We start from the raw sequence: 18,774 nt of genomic DNA, 5'->3' as shown, positions 1-18,774 counted from the left end.
ATATGCTATAAATTAAGAGGTTGCCATGGCCACCGGCTCGCCATTGGCCGCCGCCCGCCCGACGTGGCGCCCCACGTCACCAAATCTGAATAAGGGTGCGCGAATTACTAAAGCGCCGAGACAAAGCTGGGCGATGGGAGCAGCGCAAAAGTGGAGCCAAGTCCCGGCCAGCCAGCGGCGCGCCGGCGAAGGAGGGGACCGGCCGAGGAGCACCGCCGCGCCCGGGCCTTGCCCGCCGCCGCCCAGCCCCGCCGCCCCGGGGGCCGCGGGGCCCGGCCTGCCGCGCTGAAGCTGCCCGGGAAGCCACGCCGGGCCGGGCGAGCGCCGAGCCGGAGGGGCGACGCCGAGGAGCCCGAGCGCGCCCGGAGGAAGCGGAGGGCGCGCGGGGAGCGCCCACCGGGAGACGCGGCAGCGGCCGCGGGCGGCGCAGAGGAGCGGCTGGGCGGCGCGGCCACCCCCCTGTCCGGCCGCGGCGATGATGGTGCACTGCGCCGGGTGCGAGCGGCCCATCCTGGACCGCTTCCTGCTCAACGTCCTCGACCGGGCCTGGCACATCAAGTGCGTGCAGTGCTGCGAGTGCAAGTGCAACCTCACCGAGAAATGCTTCTCGCGGGAAGGCAAGCTCTACTGCAAGAACGACTTTTTCAGGTGAGCGGCCCTTGTCCCCCGCCCCGCCCCGCCCCGCCCCGATCTTCTCCGGCGCGCTCCCCGCCCTCCTTCCCCGCTTCGCACCCCAAGGAGGACGGGGAACTGGGTCCCCCCAAGCCTGCCGCTGGCCTTCCAGCCCTGCTGCGCTCCGGGCCTCGCGGCGTTTCTTCTTTCCCTTTCCCGCTGACCCCCCTTCCCCCTCGCGCCTCGACTTACCCCTTGTCAAGTGGGGGATGCCTCGCCTGCCTGCCTCCATCAGGGCCCTGGCCTGATCCTTACACGCCTGCCTGGAGGCGAGCTTTGGGCAGCAAAAGGCAGCGCTGGGGCGGCGGGGGGGGGGGGCGGGTTGAGAGAAAGAAAAAAATAATTTACCTGGGGGAAAGTCTTACTGGGAATATGGCTTGTTTCTCAGGCGGTTCGCTGGGGCTTGCCATGCCAGCCTCGCTTAGGAGGGCGTAAACTCCGCTGGATCGGATCGGGTTGGCTTGCCCGGAATCTCTGGTTCGCAATTCCCGTGCAAAAAAACAAAGAGAGGGAGAGAGGGCTTTGTCTATTTGTATAATTATCACTAGGTTTCTTGATGGCACGGGTTAAAACCTGGGCTCGCCCGGAGCCCCTGCAAGGCGCGGCGAATTGCTCCCTCCACTCGCGAGCCGGGACAACGAGGGCCGCCGTTTCGCCAGCGAAGCGAAACGGAACGAGCGGCGCATCGCCCCTTCCTGCCGAAGGGGATGCCGCCTTTCCCGCCGCCGCCGCCGCCGGGGCTGCACCTGCCCGGCTCCGCACCTTTCTTTGGGGACGACCGAGACGCGCGCAGACCGAATTTAGCGGAATTGGCTTCCTCCGCGAGAGGCGGGCGGGCGGGCTCGCTGGCTCGTTCCTCGAGGCGCGGGGAGGCTGGGGTCATCAGCAGATCTTCATTTAGGGAATAAGCGAGAGAAAGATTAAACGGCCTGGAATTCGGGAAGTGCTGCCATCCCCGCCCCCCCCCCCCGCCATACTTCCCGCTGTTGGGTCCTTATTTCTCCTATTAGCTCTGCCTCACCTGCCTACCTATACGTGCGCGCGCCCTCCCCCCCGACCGCCGGTTCTTGCCACGGAGGTGACAATATATTCAGGCCCAAGCTGTTGGGGTTTTACCTACGAGTAGTCTTCTGGATTTCAACGGGACTCCTTAGTCATGAAGCGCAGAGGCGGGTAGCCGTAAAGGGTGGGGGGGTGCATTCTTCTGGCCTTCGCGTTTCTATTATTCTCCCGCGCCAACTTCTACGGATCTTTAGGGGCGAACACTATTTTATTTATTTTATTTTTATTTTATTTTGAGAGCTCTCCCTGTAAGAATGCTTTCTGGCATTTTAAGCGGAGAGGGGTCTGATATAGATATGAAAATGAAGGCCGGCGTCCTAATGGAAGGGGACGGCTCGGATCCCGAGCTGCCTTTGCGTTTTGTTTTGCCAACAGCAGCGAAGAGAAAAACTCGGCCGCTCCCTTCCCCCGACTTTGCAGAGGCTCAGCCGAGCGGAGGGGGCGAATCTGGCCCACCCGCATTTTTTCTTTTTGTCTTTCGAAGACAAACACCTACACGCCCCAAATCCACAATTAAAGCCCATTTAAAAATGCAAGCCATCCTTGCCTTTTAGCTTTTTCGACTGTAATTGAGGTAAAGCACCTCCTCGTTTAAGGGTGAGGATCACGAACATTGGGGGCCGAGCAAGGGGAGCGGGGTAAACTGCTGAGATCTGCGGGCGTTTGGGCCCCAGGCGACGGCATATGAATAGGCGGGGGTTAAGCTGGCTTTGCACATGTAAACGGGCTGGAAGGGCCATTCCGAATTCTTGGACCTTCACTCTTCTTTCTACATATACCCCCCTCCCCTTAAAAAGCCTTTAAACGCTCGGGATGAAGGGCAGAAAAGATGCAGATGGCTATATTTCTTCTCCCCCCTCCCCCTCCGCAAATATATATATATATATATATATATATGGCCTGTAATGTTTTCACATCAGGTAGAGGAAATGGTGCTTGCCCCAGAGCGGGGGGGGGGGGGGGGCAGACAGAGGACCTGGACCCCAGCTTCTAGTTTTTTTGCCTTGCTCTACATCCTCGAATTCGGGTGAGCGAACAAGCCAAGCCACACCACCGGGATTTTAAAAAATGGAATAAATAAAACCTTTTCTTCATCCGTTCCCATTTGGCCTTTGGACAGAGAGAAGGGGGAGAGAAAAATGAATTTCTTCCCAGGCTGAAGTGAACAATCTTCTTAAAAATAATCCCTCCCCCGCACCCCCTCCTCTGAAAACCACATACCCAAAATGGATTGCCTTCGTCTAGAAACTAGGATCCGATTCCAGTCGGACGGGTTTCCAATGAATTCGAAGCCAGGAGCGGCGCAAGATTCTGGAAAGCGAAGCGGTCTTTGCCTCGGGTTTCACGCGGAGCGGCGTTCCCTTGGGTCAGGCCCTTTCTAAGGGCGGACAAAACCCTTTTAATTCCTTTTTTTTTTAATTTAAGCATTACATTCAAACGCGCCCAGCCAGTCCAGAATTTTTTCCAGGATTGAGCCCCAATTGCAATCATCGTTCTCCTGTGCTTACCGAGTGATTTCCTATCGAAAGGGGGAAAATCAGGGCATTTTTGAGAAGGGGGAAGTGGGGAAGCAAAATGTTCCTTCCAGCCTCTCCCCACTTTCTTCTCCTGCGACCTCAGTGTAATTGTTTTCTGCCCGGTTTATTTAAATTAAAAAAAAAAAACATCCTTTCGCATAAGTGGCACAGAAACCAGGAAGAACACTGAAAAACCACGGAGATTCTTTACCGGGCAGGGGTGGGAGGGGGGTACTTTTCCTGGCCGGAGTGAAAAAGGGATCGACCCAGTTGATCGTTTCAAATACGAAGGCGACGGCGCACCTACCTTCTACCGTTTCTCCCGTGTGCTTGGGAATGGATCCCCGGGGCGCATTTTTGGGGATCCATTCCCAGGCACTCGGGAGAAACCTCGTCTCGCCCCGACCTGAGCGGCCGCTCCTTTCTTCTCCGCCTCGCCATCGCCCGATCCGTTTTGACTGCTTTTTCTTCTTTTTCAGGAAGTTTGGGACGAAGTGCGCCGGCTGCGCGCAGGGTATCTCCCCCTCCGACCTGGTGCGCAAAGCCCGCAGCAAAGTCTTTCACCTGAACTGTTTCACCTGCATGGTGTGCAACAAGCAACTCTCCACGGGCGAGGAATTGTACATCATCGACGAGAACAAATTCGTCTGCAAGGAGGACTACCTGAGCTCCGCCAGCTTTAAAGAGGGCAGTCTCAACTCAGGTGACCGCTTCCCCGGCCCCTTCCCTGGACCTGCTGCTGGTTTTGAATCCCAGAGAAGGGTAGACAATGGTGATTGATCTGTATGCTAAACAGTCCTGGATTCCCCACCCACCCCCCCGCTGGGGGTGGGGGCAAAAGACCTCAATTCGTCTGGGACTTTGCGCTCCCAACCCTGGACACTGTGCTCGCTAAGTGGGGAGTGGGGTGGACAGTCATGGGTGCCTTGGCTAACATAGCATCTGTGCTGAAACTGGAGTCCCATCTCCTCTAGCATCTCAGCTAGGAAGCCTATGCCACGGCTAGACCTAAGATCCGTGGCCCGTGGATGCTTATAGATGGATTGACGTTACGCACTAGATTCGTGCTTCTTTCTCTCCAGAAGCTCAAGGCAATTGAACCCAACAGGTTGAAGGGACAGGCAGGGCCTGATCCCAGGTCACTGAAAGAGGATGGGCTTGAATGGGTGCTTCCACAAGGCCGTATGGGCGGGGGGGGGGGGGGGGAGGGTCTTCCCCAAAGTCACGCTTACTTAAGAGTAGGACTCATTGAAGTTGGGGAGATATAGGCAAGCATCCATAAGCTTGTGGTATAAGAAATGTTCCTACCCAAGCATTTGTGATTTTCGGTTAAACAGTGGAAGAATAAATGTAGAAGAAGAAGGGAGATGCTCCGAGATCTCATTTTCAGATTTATTTATTTTATTTTTTTTTGGTAGAATAGGGAAAATCTTCTCTACAAATCTTCTCTACAAATCAGGATTCCTTCCTTCCTTCCTTCCTTCCTTCCTTCCTTCCTTCCTTCCTTCCTTCCTTCCTTCCTTCCTTCCTTCCTTCCTTCCTTCTCTTTCTTTCCCTCTCTCTTCCTTCCTTCTCTTTCCTTCCTTCCTTCCTTCTCTTTCTTTCCCTCTCCTTTCCTTCCTCTCTTTCTTTCTTTCTTTCTTTCTTTCTTTCCTTCCTTCCTTCCTTCCTTTCCTCTTCCCCTTCCTTCCTTCCTTCCTTCCTTCCTTCCTTCCTTCCTTCCTTCCTTCCTTCCTTCCTTTCTTTCTTTCTTTCTTTCTTTCTTTCTTTCTTTCTTTCTTTCTTTCTTTCTTTCTTTCTCCATTATATTCCTATTAGGCCTGTCCTCTTTCTGTCAGGATCCCACACTATCTTCATTCAGCCCAAACCTAGCAGGTTTTCCAAAACCATCATGAGCTTCTATTTCATGAGAAGTTTAACCAAGATTGCAAGTGTGGAGGGATGGCTGTGAAATGAGGAAAGCAGAATTTCAGATGGCTTGGAGGCTTCTCTGCCTGGCTGTTGGCCAGAGTGTAGCCAAGATAATTGTGATTTGGGATCAGGTGCATTTCCAGTCTGCCCCACCTCCTCCTCTTTGTCCATCACTGGCTGTCTTTTTACTAATGTGGGGAGAGAAGTGGGGGTTTGGGAAGTTACCCTGAACACCACAGATACCCTCACCATCTGCATGAAAACGGGCTTCTCTCCATAGAACCCCTTAGACCTTGGCATCTGCCAAACCACCTCCTGGTCTCTGCTGCTTTTCAGATGCTCCCCATTTCTTTTTCCAGCCCAGCCTTGCCTAACCTTCTCCCCACCAGATGGGCCACCCCATGACCCCCATCCTCTTCAGCAAGCATGGCATGCTAGTGGGGAGAGGAGGGGAATGAGAGCTGTTCTCATGCAAGAATAGCCTTTGGGGGGGGGGACAGCCAGGAGTGGTCCCCACACACATGTATCTCCTGGCATCAGAGTAGTCACACATCAATCAAGCAGCAAGTTTAAGGGGGCTGTTGGCCCTGCCAAAGATACAGAGATAAGGATCCAATACTTTGCAAATTGAAAGTGAAGATTCCTTCCAGTTTTGCTCTGCCTCTTGGTGACTTCATGAACATGTCCATGTAGTTTTCTTGGCAGTGATATGGAAATGGGTTGCCATACACCTGGTGGTCTCCCATCCAAGTGCTAGCTAGCTCTGACTTCACTTAGTTTTGGCAGCCAGCCAAGATCATTTTTCTCCTTTTATTTCACAAATTGTATAACTGGATTTTAGTCCTCACGAAAAACCAGCATCCTGGATCCCCTTTCCTCCCAGCCCCACCACTGGACTGATCTTTCCTTCCTTCCTTCTTTCCTTCCTTCCTTCCTTCCTTCCTTCCTTCCTTCCTTCCTTCCTTCCTTCCTTCCTTCCTTCTTTCTTTCTATCCTTCCTTCCTTCCTTCCTTTCTTCTATCCTTCCTTCCTTCTATCCTTCCTTCCTTCTTTCTATCTATCCTTTCTTCCTTCCCTCCTTCCCTCCTTCCCTCCTTCCATCCTGCCTGCCTGCCTGCCTGCCTGCCTCCTTCCCTCCCTCCCTCCCTCCCTCCTATTTCAAGAGGACAAGAATAACTTTTCTTCAACCAGACCTCCAAGTGCATCAGAATATACTTCATATCATCAAGTTAGACAGCCTGGCTGAGGCTTCTTGGATTTGTTGTCCAAAGCATCTACAGAGCACCAGCTGGCGATGGCTTTTCTAAATAGCTCAGTGGGTTGGCTGCTACCCTCTGCTTCCAAACCCTCTTTTTCCACAGCTTTATTTGTTTGTCTGATTCATTAATGAATCAATTAATTGATTGCCTTCCCATTGCCTTTGCAATGTTCCTCTATCCTCTCAAAGCAACTTACATCCTTTTCTGTGAACATAAAGACCCTTTTCTCCCTGGATATTTCTTTCCAAGGAACCTGATAGTAGGTTCATTCACTGATAGCAAGATTTGGGGGTTCTCATCTTGGCAGAGCTCCTCAAAAAAAAAGTCAAGGGGATGCCCTGTTAGAATATCTGTCTTCTTTTCCGAGTCAAAGAACTCCTGACTTGTCTTGTCTTCCCTCATTTGCTTCAAAATCTTGCAAGGTGGCTCTGTTGCATTTAGAGTCTCCCTTTCCATTCTGCTGAATGAGACCAGGACTAAGTTGATTTTCTTCTGACTTTCCCATAAAAGTACTGGGCAAAGTTTATTTCCTTTGGCTAAGTTACCCCCCTGATGCTCCTTGCTCCTTCTTTCTCCACATATTGACCATTCTTCCTTTTCCCCAACAGTTTCTTCCTGTACCGACCGAAGTTTATCTCCGGATATTCAGGACCCCATGCAGGATGATACAAAGGAGACGGACAATTCCACTTCCTCAGATAAAGAAACCACCAATAACGAAAATGAGGAGCAGAACTCTGGAACCAAAAGAAGGGGACCCCGAACCACCATCAAGGCCAAGCAGCTGGAGACCCTCAAGGCAGCTTTTGCAGCCACCCCTAAACCCACCCGACATATCCGAGAACAGCTAGCTCAAGAGACGGGGCTCAACATGAGAGTCATCCAGGTAAGATAAATTACCATTTTGTTATAACAGAGTTTTGAAGGTGCCCAGCTGGAATGATTGCTTCCCATCATCTACTAGACAATCATTTTTTTGGCTTCTTTCTGGGCATTTATTGTACCCCAGAGATATTCTGATTCATGGTTCTAATGCCCTTCGGAATTCAGCCTCCTCCACGTCCTTTCCAACCGTGCCTTTCTGTCTACAGAAAGGGGAAACGTTTCTACACATTCCAGGTTATATCATCACTTCTCACCATGGGCATCTGGAAAGGCTCTCCTGTGCTGAGCCATCACCAAGGACTTTTCTTTCAGAAAAAGAGAGAGAGAGAGAGAGAGAGAGAGAAAATGAGAACCATCCAGAAATGTTGACAGTGAGCTTGTCAAACTTGGAAATCTTCAGGCACCATCCCAAAAGGATTTTTACAGCCAGCAATCATCATTTATCACTCTTGTCTTCCAGGAAATATTTTGAGAGCCAAACCCTTAACTGTTTTAATTAAGAATGGAATATTAGGAAGTCACCTTAACAAAAAACAGAATCGACATGAGTAGCAGACAGTAGGAGTGGAACATGAAGGACAGGAGCATGTGACATCCTACCAGATGATTAGGTTTTGTTGGAGAGGGAGGAACGGGTGAAACCCATTCTTCCTGGCCCCTGTCCTCTAAATGCAAAGTCCAGTTGCATGTAGGAGGTGTATTCCATAGCTGACATACTTAAGAGCTCTCTGAAAGCTGGTTATGATTTCTGGGAAAGGCCCATTGGACTGAGCAAGGGGTGGAGTATGTGACTTCTGAGACCTCTTCTCAACATTTGTGATTCTGTGACTGGGAATAGTGAAAGACCAGCAAGGTTTGGATGGACGAGCTATTGGAATGAATGGTGGCTACCTGAGTGCAAAGCTTGAGTTCAGTGATGGAATGGAATTATGAAGGCCAAGCTTGGGGAGATAAACATTTTCTTAGCTTGCCAGAACCACATGGGAGGAACGAGAGGATGAGACTGGCACCTCCCTGAGGAATTCACACTGTTGTGGCTGGAGGACTTTGGGAACTGGGGTTTGCGTCTGGGAAGATTCTTGCTAGAGGTTGTAGCTAATAAACATAGCTGGACTGAATTGGCATTGTCTCTTGGAGTTCCTTGGGCTAGGCCTGACATCAATCAAAATGTTTATCTCCCCGAGCTTGGCCTTCATAATTCCATTCCATCACAAGTCCACATAGACCTGCTCCTATGCACGTTTTTCCCCAGGACAAATTCCACAGTACTGAATGGGATGCACCTCCAAGGAAGAGATGCCAGAAATTCAACCAGGTCCAGTTTATACTAAAAAGGAGAAGAAAGCAAGGTCTCCCCCATTAATTGTTAGGGTCCCCTCCCTCCCTTTGCCTTTTAAGGCTCTGTTTGCAGTTCTTCCTTTTGCAAGACCAGCGGAGGTGATGTTTCAACTGGGACTTGTTTGGCCAGAAGAAAAAGAGGCTACCAGGAATAAATCAAGACCACCAGATCATCTGAAGTCTATGGAAAGAGCTGTTTCAACCACCAGGTCTCTTTTGGAATGCAGATTTCTTAGGCAAATCTGCTCTGATTTCTTCCTGATGTGCCAGCTTGCCAAGAGGAGGCTCATCTCTATGAAACAGCTAAAGACTGTGTAGGACTGCTCCTGTCCTTCATGTTCCACTCCTACTGTCTGCTACCCACTGAAGACAGTGGAGCTTCAAGATTCAGAGGCAATATAGCTGCAGAAGTTAGGCCCTGAGGGCCACGAATGAGGACTTTTCTGCCTCTAGTGGCCCTTAAAAGATCAACTTTTCCCCTTAACTAGTACCCTCCACAGGTGGGAAACTACAGTTCCCTTCTTTTCCACCCAACATGGGATGGCTGATGGGGAAGATCTCCAGATGTGTGTTCCTGGTCCCTTAGGAAAGCTGTTGTTTATCTGAAGATCGTTCAGCTCCATGGGCCAAGACTCCAAAGGTTTCCATCTTTCCAGAACTCTTCTTTTGCTTGGCACCTCAGCATGGACCCTCTTGAAGAAACCATCCAGCTGGATTCCCCCAACTGCTTGCCTAGGTTTAAGTTCACTATGGACTAGTCCAATGACTTGGATTCAACCCCCCTCCCCCAAATTAGCCCTAAAGGCTGGGTCTAGCCCACCCAACATCGTTAAAACGTAGCCAGTTTGCTTATGGCTCAGTGAATCTTGTGAATACACACCCCACTTTCTGAAATCATTAGCTCGTGTGGAAATAATCAAAGTGAAATTAATTTATGACCAGCAAAGGGGAGTGAGAGATTGAGCTGGTGTATTCAGTGTTTTTCTTAGAAGAGAGGAACTTCAGCTAAATCTGGAAAAGAAATTCCACATGCGTTAGGAATGGGTTGGCTTTTCTGCACCTGCAATTTGCAACCACTTTCTTCCCCTTTGTGGAAGTGTTGCATGCTCCTAATTGTCGCACGCGTACATGCACATACACACACAGAACTGCAAACTGTTATCTTCCTTGCTTTCAGAATGGCATGCTAAGTAGTAATGTCCTTCCCTAAGAATTTGTTAAACCACAATCAGCAGGGTTTCCTCAAGAGGCTAAGCCCAAAATGTGGTTTAGGAAAAGAAGACACCTTAGGCCAACATTGAGGAAATCACAGGATAATTGTGTCCCCATCGCACCCAGAGCCACAAACTAGTCCACCATATTTGAGTTAACCCTAGCCCCTTGTGGTTAGGTTAAGGTTCAATGTGCTCCCCCAACCCCAGTCAATGAGTTGTCCAAAAGTGGACAGTTGAGTCAACCCTAAACCATGGATAGGCCTATCATGCAAACATAGCCAGCATACAAGGACATGCTCACCAACACACTACCCGTGGTTAGTTGAACCCCGGGGGACATACAGTGAACACAATTTTCTAGTTATCCTTGAGCCAAACACAGATGTTTCAGATTCGATCGGATGCCCTCAAAGCTGAAATGGGCTTGGTCACTTCTCAGCTCAAGATACTTTGAGAACCCAGTCTTTCACCTGGAGATCATCTTTATACTGGTCTGGAGGCATCCCAGCTGGATTAGGGGTGAAAGAAAGAGAGGTGAATTTCATAGAACAATCCCTGTGTGGCTGCTCAGAAGTAAACTGGCCTGTGTTCCACAAAGCTTACCTCCAAGTAAGCCTTGTTTAGAACTCTAGACTTTGCAGAACAGAGGAGCAAAAGAAGGAAATTCCATGGCTGGAGGAACTTGCTGGCTTAACGTCTGAGCACTTCTCTCAAAACAGAGCCCCTTTTCAAACAGTATCCTTCACACAGCACCTCCCTAGGTCTTTTCTCATCCCCCTTGCACATGATTAATGTTCTGTCAAGGTCAGGAGTCTATAGCCACCTTCTCGCCACACGCTTAACCCAGGTCTTGAGTTTATCCCTTTTCTGAGTTCGCCCACCCCAAACCACCAACTAACCCAATGGGTGGGATTGTCAAAATCTGCCTAGCTATAACCTCCTTTCCCTCGACAGATGCATTCAAGACTAACCAGTCTTAGCTTGTTGCGTGAACGCAGCAGTATGGACAAGCTCAACCCCGTTGCTTTCTGGGAAGAATTCTCTGTTTCCAATTCTATTGCTTTCCCCTGATCTCCATGGGGTTTTTTCCCACCCTTTTTTTGGTGGCAGGCATGTTCCTGGGGTACGGGGGGGGGTTGCATTGGAGGGGTGCTTGTCTGCTTGGAGCCCCCCATCTTACCATCTCCCCCCACCCACAGGTTTGGTTCCAGAACCGGCGCTCCAAAGAGCGCAGAATGAAGCAACTGAGCGCACTGGGCGCCCGGAGACATGCATTCTTCCGGAGTCCTCGGCGCATGCGTCCTCTGGGGGGCCGGCTGGATGAATCCGAGATGCTGGGTACCACTCCATACAGTTACTACGGAGGTAAGAGGCCTTTTCTTCTCCAGTTTTTGACCCAAATGTGCTGCCTTCAAGACTTGATCCTTTTCTTAGCTTATCTTCTCTTTTGCTTCTAACCCCCCTTCTAGCTATCTTTGGCTCCTGGGTCAAGGCCCCCCATCCACTTATAGGAAGGAAGATTGCCCGCCTGTTTGTCGATGACTTTATTTCTAAGTAAAGATCCTTAGACAATGAACATGTAAGGGTTTTTATTCTGGCTGGGTCTGCCACATGCTCCATCATGGTTTGTTGGATAAACCACCATGGCTGGGTTCCCATCTGTTGTAAAGCCACCAGCCCTGCTTCAGAGATCTGGGTTCGTGTGACGTGCTCAGCCCCAAGCCAGTAAAAACCACGCTGGGTGTTCACGTGTTGTCTGAAGCCAGCCTCGGGGTCTGAGGCATTAGGGCTCCAGATTTCACAGGCAGAGGGAGGAGAGGCGCTTCTCTGTGGACCTTCTAGTTACCTGTAAATGAAAAGAAAACAAAGTTTTCTTGGTCCTCCCAGAGTGGAGGTTCAACATCTGGAGAATTAACCTTGTTTAAGAAAGTTTCACGGAGATGGAAAGTGTTCTTCAGTGAGTGTTTTTCACTTTTCCTTGATTGCTTTTTGGCCTCTATTCTTACCTTCCTCCCTTCTCTCTTTCTCTGCTCCCTTCCTTTCCATCAGAAGTCATTGTGGAAGAATTTCCTTTTCCTTTTCCTGTTTCTCTTCCCTTCCCTTCCCTTCTTCATCCTTTCCTTTCCTTTCCTTTCCTTTCCTTTCCTTTCCTTTCCTTTCCTTTCCTTTCCTTTCCTTTCCTTTCCTTCCCTTCCCGTCCCTTCCCTTCCCTTCCCTTCCCTTCCCATCCCTTCCCTTTTCATATCCTTCCTTCCTTCCTTCCTTCCTTCCTTCCTACCTTCCTTCCTTCCTTCCTTCCTTCCTTCCTTCCTTCCTTCCTCTTTTCTCTTTCTTCCCCTTGCTGATTTACCTCCTCCTGCCCACTCTCTGCTCTCCTTCTTTCCAACCCCTTTCTCCTCCCCGCGCCCCATCCCCTTTCCTTCCCACCTCTCCCCCGCCTCCCCTGCAGACCCTCCCAGAGCCAAGGCTCTGAGGATCGCCCTGGGGGGGGTGCCCCTCAGCCAAGGCAAACCTTGCTCCCAAGGCCGCCGTCCGGCCCGCCTGGACCAAGCGGCGGGCTCCCCACCCCAAGCCAGAAAGGCGCTTTGTCCATCACGGCCCGGCTGGGAAAGGCCGCCCCCGCACACTCCCGGGGCTGCACCGAACAAAGCTTCAGCTGCCCGCCTTTTGTACCCCTTTCAGACGGCATGTGCACCAATTATGCCCACCCCAGGCGCTCCGGGAAGGCTGGTGTCCCCCGACCAGCCCCGCTGTGCTGGAGTTGCTCCAGGCTCAGCACCCTCTCTCTTCAATTCCCCCACATCTCTTGAGGCCAAGCATGAAACCAACAGACACCCCCCTCCGAGGACAAACTTTATGGGGTCTCCCCCCTGAAACGTTCGCAGGGATCCTTTCTGAACAAGTACTTGCTCTCTAGTGTTTCTTTCCACTCATCCCCCCCCCCAAAAAACACATTTCAGGTAGGGGTGTCTGCCATGGCCCTTAGCTCTAACCATATCTATATGCACACTGCACCTTGTTTACAGGGACTGCATTGGGACTGACACGCTGGGCTGTGATCCTTTCATCTCTCCTACTGAACTCAATAGGGCGGACTTCACAGATGCCCGCTTGGCCCATTCAGTGCGCTACCGTGCTCTTCTCTGTCTGGGTGGGCTCATCCCCCTTACGCAGAGTAGGTCACTCAGAGGCTGCATCCTCACAGCACAGGGAACCCCCAGCCAGCCAACTCTCTAGTAGCTTAGTGTGCAAATCCAGTTGTTGTGCCTGGCAGATAGCGTGTCGTGCAGAAGCAGAACATGGAATATAGTCGAGCCCATCTTGGGTGAGTCTCTGATGAGAAGACAGGCAGGCATGTTTTCCTAGACATTTAAGATTTATTTCTGGGTATTCTGGGAGGGTATAAACCCTCTGCTGCTCGCCAGCCTTTACACATGTGAATGTCGCCCTTGAAGATTATGGAAAAGAAGAGGAGAATAGCGTGGGGGAAAAATTCTCCAGGGTAAATTCAATCGGTAATAGGACCTCACCTTTGAAGACAGGCTGAGGTGGGGGTTATACTCCCCTGGCCAACTGATTGTTGGCTTTTCTCAGAAGTAAACCCCACTGATTTCAGTGGGGCATGTAAGGTCTTGCTTGCAGTCTTGTATCCCTTTGTTCTGGGAGCAAGTCCGATCCTTTCCCCTGATCTCTGTACAGCTGTCTTCGGAGGAGACGTTGACCAGATTGCTCAAGTTGGGAATGTCAAGGTGTCCAACTGGAATCGAAGGTGGCGAAATGGGGCGTGATTGCTTATGGGTTGGGCAGGGAGCCAGGTTCCTGGGGGCAGAGGTGTCTTTCAGGGGGTTGGAGTGAACTTTTTTTTTGGGTAATGCATAATTGTGTTTGTGTAAGAAGAATATATCTATTTATATCTCACACAGACACACACATTTATTTTTAAACTGTGTGTGTTACAATCCATATGTATACATCTCTGGCCCTGTGTTTCTGTGCGGTTGGGAGAATACGTAATATTTTTGCGTGAATGCTGTCCTTTCAGTTGTCTAATGGGGTTTATGATTATTGATTACGCGCCATAAAGTCAGCGTCAACTATTAGCCACCAGATAGACAGATTTTTCTCCAGGACAATCTGTCCTCAACCTGGTCCTTCAGGCCTTCCAACGGTGGCCACTGAAACGGAGTCCCTCCACCTTGCTGCTGGTCATCCTCTACTTCTCTTTCCTTCCACCCTTCCCAGCATTAGAGCTTTCTCCAGAGAGGTGGTCTTCACATAATGTGTCCAAAGGAGGAGAATTTGAACCTGGTCATTTGTGCCTCGAATGAGAACTCTGGGTTGATTTGTTCGATGATCCATCGGTTTGTTTTCTTAGCTATCCACGGTATTCTCAGGAGTCTTCTCCCACCCCAAAGTTCAAAGGTGTCAAGACTCTTCCTCTCCTGCTTCTTTAAAGTCCAATTTTGCACTTCCATAGAGTGTCACAGGGAATACCACGGGTTGCGTGATTCTGATGTTTGTAGGTAGAGGCACATCATGGCACCTGAGTATCTTTTCCAAGGCCTTCATGGCTGGTCTGCTGCGTTTTATTTCCCGACTACTGATTCCTTTACTGTTGATGGTTGATTCTAAAAGTCAGAAGCTCTCCACCCCTTCCATGTCTCCATTGTCAATTCTAAGGCTAGTCACTGGACCTGTTGTCATTCTTAACTAAAACCTTACTTCCATTTTTTCACCGTGTTCCTTGACTTTCATTGCTAGAGTAAATTGGGTCTCTAGGTCTAGATATTGTCCTTAAAAAGGGGTGTGTGAGAACTGGAGAGGTCGCAGCTGTAGCCTGGACAGGCACGCGCACAAGTGTGTGTGCATGGTTATAGATACCCACTAAAGTCCACTGTGATGTGCAAAGCAAGGCATGTAATCGTGAAGAAAGTTGCACTTATAGTTCACCCGGGAACACACCCCTCCCTAGCTTTAGAAGCTTTGTTCAAGAGGGTGGGCCTCATTGAACACACGTACACATGTGCGTCCCCAAATCCAGATCCTGCCGGGTCCTCTCTTTAATAGAATTAATGACCCCCTGCTACGGGGAGGGGAGAAAAGGGAACGAATACAATTCACAGCAATTGCTTCAACCCTTGAATCCCTCATCTGCCCTGTAGAGAGGGGGGCTCCCTCTCCTGCCTACCCCCCACCTCACCCCCCAATTTCCTGGACCTGCCATCCTCCTTAAGCCCCTCCTTTTTGGCCCCAGCACACAAGCTGGCTTTCAAGCACTGATCGGCATCAGCCCCTTCATGCATTTTGTTTGTGTTTTATGGTGGGGGCGACTTTATGGCGGTGTTCTCACATGCGTATCAAGTCCGGTCAACCCGTACCCCCTGAAATGGCCCACCCGGCAAGGATGTGGTTTGCTTATTTGTTTGGGGGGTCTGCAAACCCGAACTTTTGATTTGATGTAAAGTTGCACAAGCAGAAAACGGGTCGAACCGGTAACTGGGTTGGGCCTCTAAGGAGCACGGTTCCTTGGGGTCAGTGCCAAGGGGACAGAAGTTAAAATCCTTTCAGAAAGCCCCAGGTCTACTCAGAAGTAAGTTCTGGAGAGTCCCATGGGGTTTACTCACAGGGAAGGAGGTATTGCCACGTGTGGCTCTTCCACAAGGATTGGACTGCAGTTGCCCATCAGCTCCAGGTTCAGTTATCCGGAAAATGTGCCTTCCGAAGAAGCTTTAATGCACGGGTGGCTAAATTTATAACTGTTGCCCTTACTTGGTAGAGTTGGTAGGCCAAAGGGTTGGGTCTCAGTGCCATCCAGAAATTGCTTCCTCAGGCAGGTTAGCAAGGATAATGGGAGCTGTAGTCCAAAGCTGCTCAGAGAGCACCCAGTCAGAGGGACCTTTGGGGGTTATAATTTTTGCGTGGCTTGTTTTACGGGTTTCTCACTGAGGGGTCTAGCGAGATGAAGATGGGGAATAAACCACATCTGTTCCATCAGGGCTGGCTTCTCCAGCTGTGCGGTAATACCGGCCTAACTCGGAGGTCTCCCTATCCAGCAATAAGCATCAGGGCTTCACCAAAGCTCCGGGTTTTAAAAAGCTCGGCCTTGTAATCCAACGTATTCCACGGAGGAGGTGCGGCCAGACTCCTGATCTTTCGCCCCCACCCCCCCTGCCCGACCAACGCGGCTCTCCTCCTTCTCCCGGCGTGGCGCTGGGCCCTTTTCGTCGGAAGCCTCTTGGACCGCTCACCCGCTCTCTGCTCTCCCCCCCAGATTACCAAGGCGATTACTACGGCCCCGGGAGCAACTACGACTTTTTCTCGCACGGCCCCCCCTCGCAGGCGCAGTCGCCGGCCGACTCCAGCTACATCCCGACCTCGGGGGCCGGCTCCACCCCGCTCGGGCCCCTGGACGCCCCCCTGGCCGCGCACCACACCTCCGAGAACCAAAGGTACACAGATATGATCTCCCACTCCGACACGCCCAGCCCGGAGCCGGGCCTGCCCGGGTCGCTGCACCCCATCCCGGGCGAGGTCTTCAGCGGGGGGCCCAGTCCCCCCTTCCCCATGTCGGGGTACAGCGGGCCCCTCTCGCATTCCAACCAGGAGCTCAGCGAAGCGGCCGTCTGGTAGAGCGCCCTGCGGGGGGACGCCGCGCGCCAGACCGCCCCTCCAAGCCCGAACTCGGACCGAGCCCTCTTCCCACCCGGACGGGGGCGGAGGCCACCCCGCTTCCCTCGGGGCCGCCCCAGGACACGCCCGGCCCACTGCCTGCCCCGGGTGGGCCCAGTGGAGACGCTTGGAGGCCCAGGAGGGAGCGCCGAGGCGGCCGCCAGCCGCCAACCTCCGCGTTTCGCCACTCCTCGGACCAAAGCTGGATTGCCTGTTTCGCAGACTGGAGGATGGGGAGGGGGTCGAGCGTCGCTTCCCCCGCCCCGCTGTCTCCCACCCAGGATTGTGTCTTGGGTTCGGGTTTTTAGCGATTTCTTTTTTTCTTTTTAAGAAAAGGGGTGGGGGGGGAAAGAAAAGAAAAGAAACCTACAAGAAAAAGCAGTTTGGCGTTTGCTTTGCTTTGCTTTCGTTTCTCCGGAATCGGATCCAAAAGAAAAGGAAGAGAACGGATTTATTTTAATTAGAAGGTTTCTTTGACGCGGATGGGACGGTGGAAGGGGAGGGGGGGGGCTGGAGGGTTTTGCTGGTGACGCGTCGCCCCCTGGTGGTCAGTGCTGGAATGGCACGGAGGACCTCTTCGATGCCTTCAGATGGACTGGGGAGGGTTTTGAGTTCCTTTGGTTGAATTAATTAATATTATTATTATTATTATTATTATATTCTTATTTTTATTGGGGAGGAAACACAACACCCCACCCCACCCCGGCTACCAATTACAGCGAAAATAAAAAGAGAGAAAAGCAAATCGTTTGGGGATGTCAGTAAGAAACCCCGATCCAAACCTTTCTTGGAGGCTACCCGTGTTTAAGGATGTACTATAGGGTTTTTTTTGCTCCTAGTTTCTTTATTTTGTATAAAGAAGAAACAAATAAAGTATGTTTTTGTGTTTATTGATTATTTATTATATCAAGGATCTCAAGGGCCAAGGTGGGAGGAAGGGAACGAATGGAGATGCATAAGGAATTGAAATTGCAAATGACAAGAATTGCCACGCTTAGGTCGCAACGAAAAGACGGGAGAAAGTCATTCCCATTGTTGTTGCTGTTGTTTCTGTAAGAAAAGATTGGGACTGAATTCAAGATCCAGTGCAATTAAATCTTTAATACGAACACAGATCAGCGAAAGGGGGTGGAGTACAGTCCTTAAAAGGATGCATAAAGGATCTGAAAATCTATATCAAGAGTGAAAATGAGAATCTAAAAAGAATGAGTAAAAAGCTAAAAAAAGATAAAAGATAATTCAAGATCAGTCTTTTCCAATCTGGTGGCCCCAGTTGTTTTGGGTTACAATTCCCATTGCCCTTAACGTCTTTGAAGGAAATTTGGAGAAAAAACATTTTGATTACATTATTGTTAACAAAAAATGTGACCACAAAAACATCAAAACTGTCATTATCTTAGCATAATCATGGAGGCTAGAAGGACTCAGATGTGCATTTTATACACAGACTTGGATTGTATTTTATACACACACACATTCCTAGTTTCCAGAGACTACTGGAACAGTGGTTGAATGAAGAAGAAGAAGAAGGCTAAAGAAGTAGACAGGAATCCAATTCATAGGGTGGTTTTTAAAAAGCCCAGATGGCTGCCCTCTGCATGGCCATCTTGATTTTTTTAAACCCCCCCAAACATCCTTGCTTCACCTGTTCACTAAATAAATGTATTCCTTGTCAACATCTGGTGCTAAACCATGGTTTTATTAGCATCACAGTTTGTTAAACAAGCCATAGTGGCCTGGTTCACACCAAGCCATGAAACCTTGGCATAAGCCATGGTTCACAAGCCACGATGCCTGGATTCTGATACCTCTCTCAGCCCGAACCAAAGAAACAGAGTGGAGCATTTTCTTAAAGGCCATCCTATGGTAGAACCAGAGAAGGTGACATCTCCAGCAACGTTCTCAGGAGAAGAAATGATCAATGCTTAGCTCCCCACTATGAGGCAGGAGGACAAGACAGGCAATTGCTGACTCATGCACCACGTCGTCATCATGCCAATGACGTGAATTATGTTTTTGCATCAGATGTCAGGACATTAAATAGTTGCATCCTTTGACATGTCATCATTTTGACATCACTGTGACTTCTTACAGCTACCAATGCAGCCTGAAGCTTTTCTCCCCCAGTGTGGCCTTCATCTGTATCATCCATTGGGTCCCCCAATCAGCGGCTGCCTTCTTGCCATAACTGTGGCTTGTTGACCAAACCATAGTTCAACAACCTGCTGCTTAGTCCAGTGTATGAAC

The 18,774-nt window shown here is 50.5% G+C and overlaps 1 protein-coding gene across 1 annotated transcript; it reads left to right on the top strand.

The window, feature by feature from the left end:
- Window positions 1–475: 475 nt before the first annotated feature.
- On the top strand, window positions 476–16,488 carry LHX5 (LIM homeobox 5). Its single transcript, XM_088143164.1, has 5 exons — window positions 476–648; window positions 3,731–3,954; window positions 7,030–7,307; window positions 11,058–11,223; window positions 16,130–16,488. Exons 1-5 carry the CDS (start codon window positions 476–478, stop codon window positions 16,486–16,488), a joined length of 1,200 nt encoding a protein of 399 aa, XP_087999290.1.
- Window positions 16,489–18,774: the final 2,286 nt, after the last annotated feature.

This window comes from Python bivittatus, unplaced genomic scaffold, assembly GCF_059951505.1.
Source record: "Python bivittatus isolate LINGU-HERP-01145 unplaced genomic scaffold, Pbiv_v1 ctg000280_np1212, whole genome shotgun sequence".
Classification (NCBI taxonomy): Eukaryota; Metazoa; Chordata; class Lepidosauria; order Squamata; family Pythonidae; genus Python; species Python bivittatus.
Note: the sequence above shows the minus strand (reverse complement) of the source record. Positions and strands in the feature narration are given on the sequence as shown.

Excerpts from the sequence above, each read along its gene's own strand:
- LHX5 (XM_088143164.1), top strand. The coding sequence starts at position 476 with ATGATGGTGCACTGCGCCGGGTGCGAGCGGCCCATCCTGGACCGCTTC. Across the intron at positions 649-3,730 it reads TGCAAGAACGACTTTTTCAG|GAAGTTTGGGACGAAGTGCG; the intron begins GTGAGCGGCCCT and ends CTTCTTTTTCAG. Across the intron at positions 11,224-16,129 it reads TCCATACAGTTACTACGGAG|ATTACCAAGGCGATTACTAC; the intron begins GTAAGAGGCCTT and ends TCTCCCCCCCAG.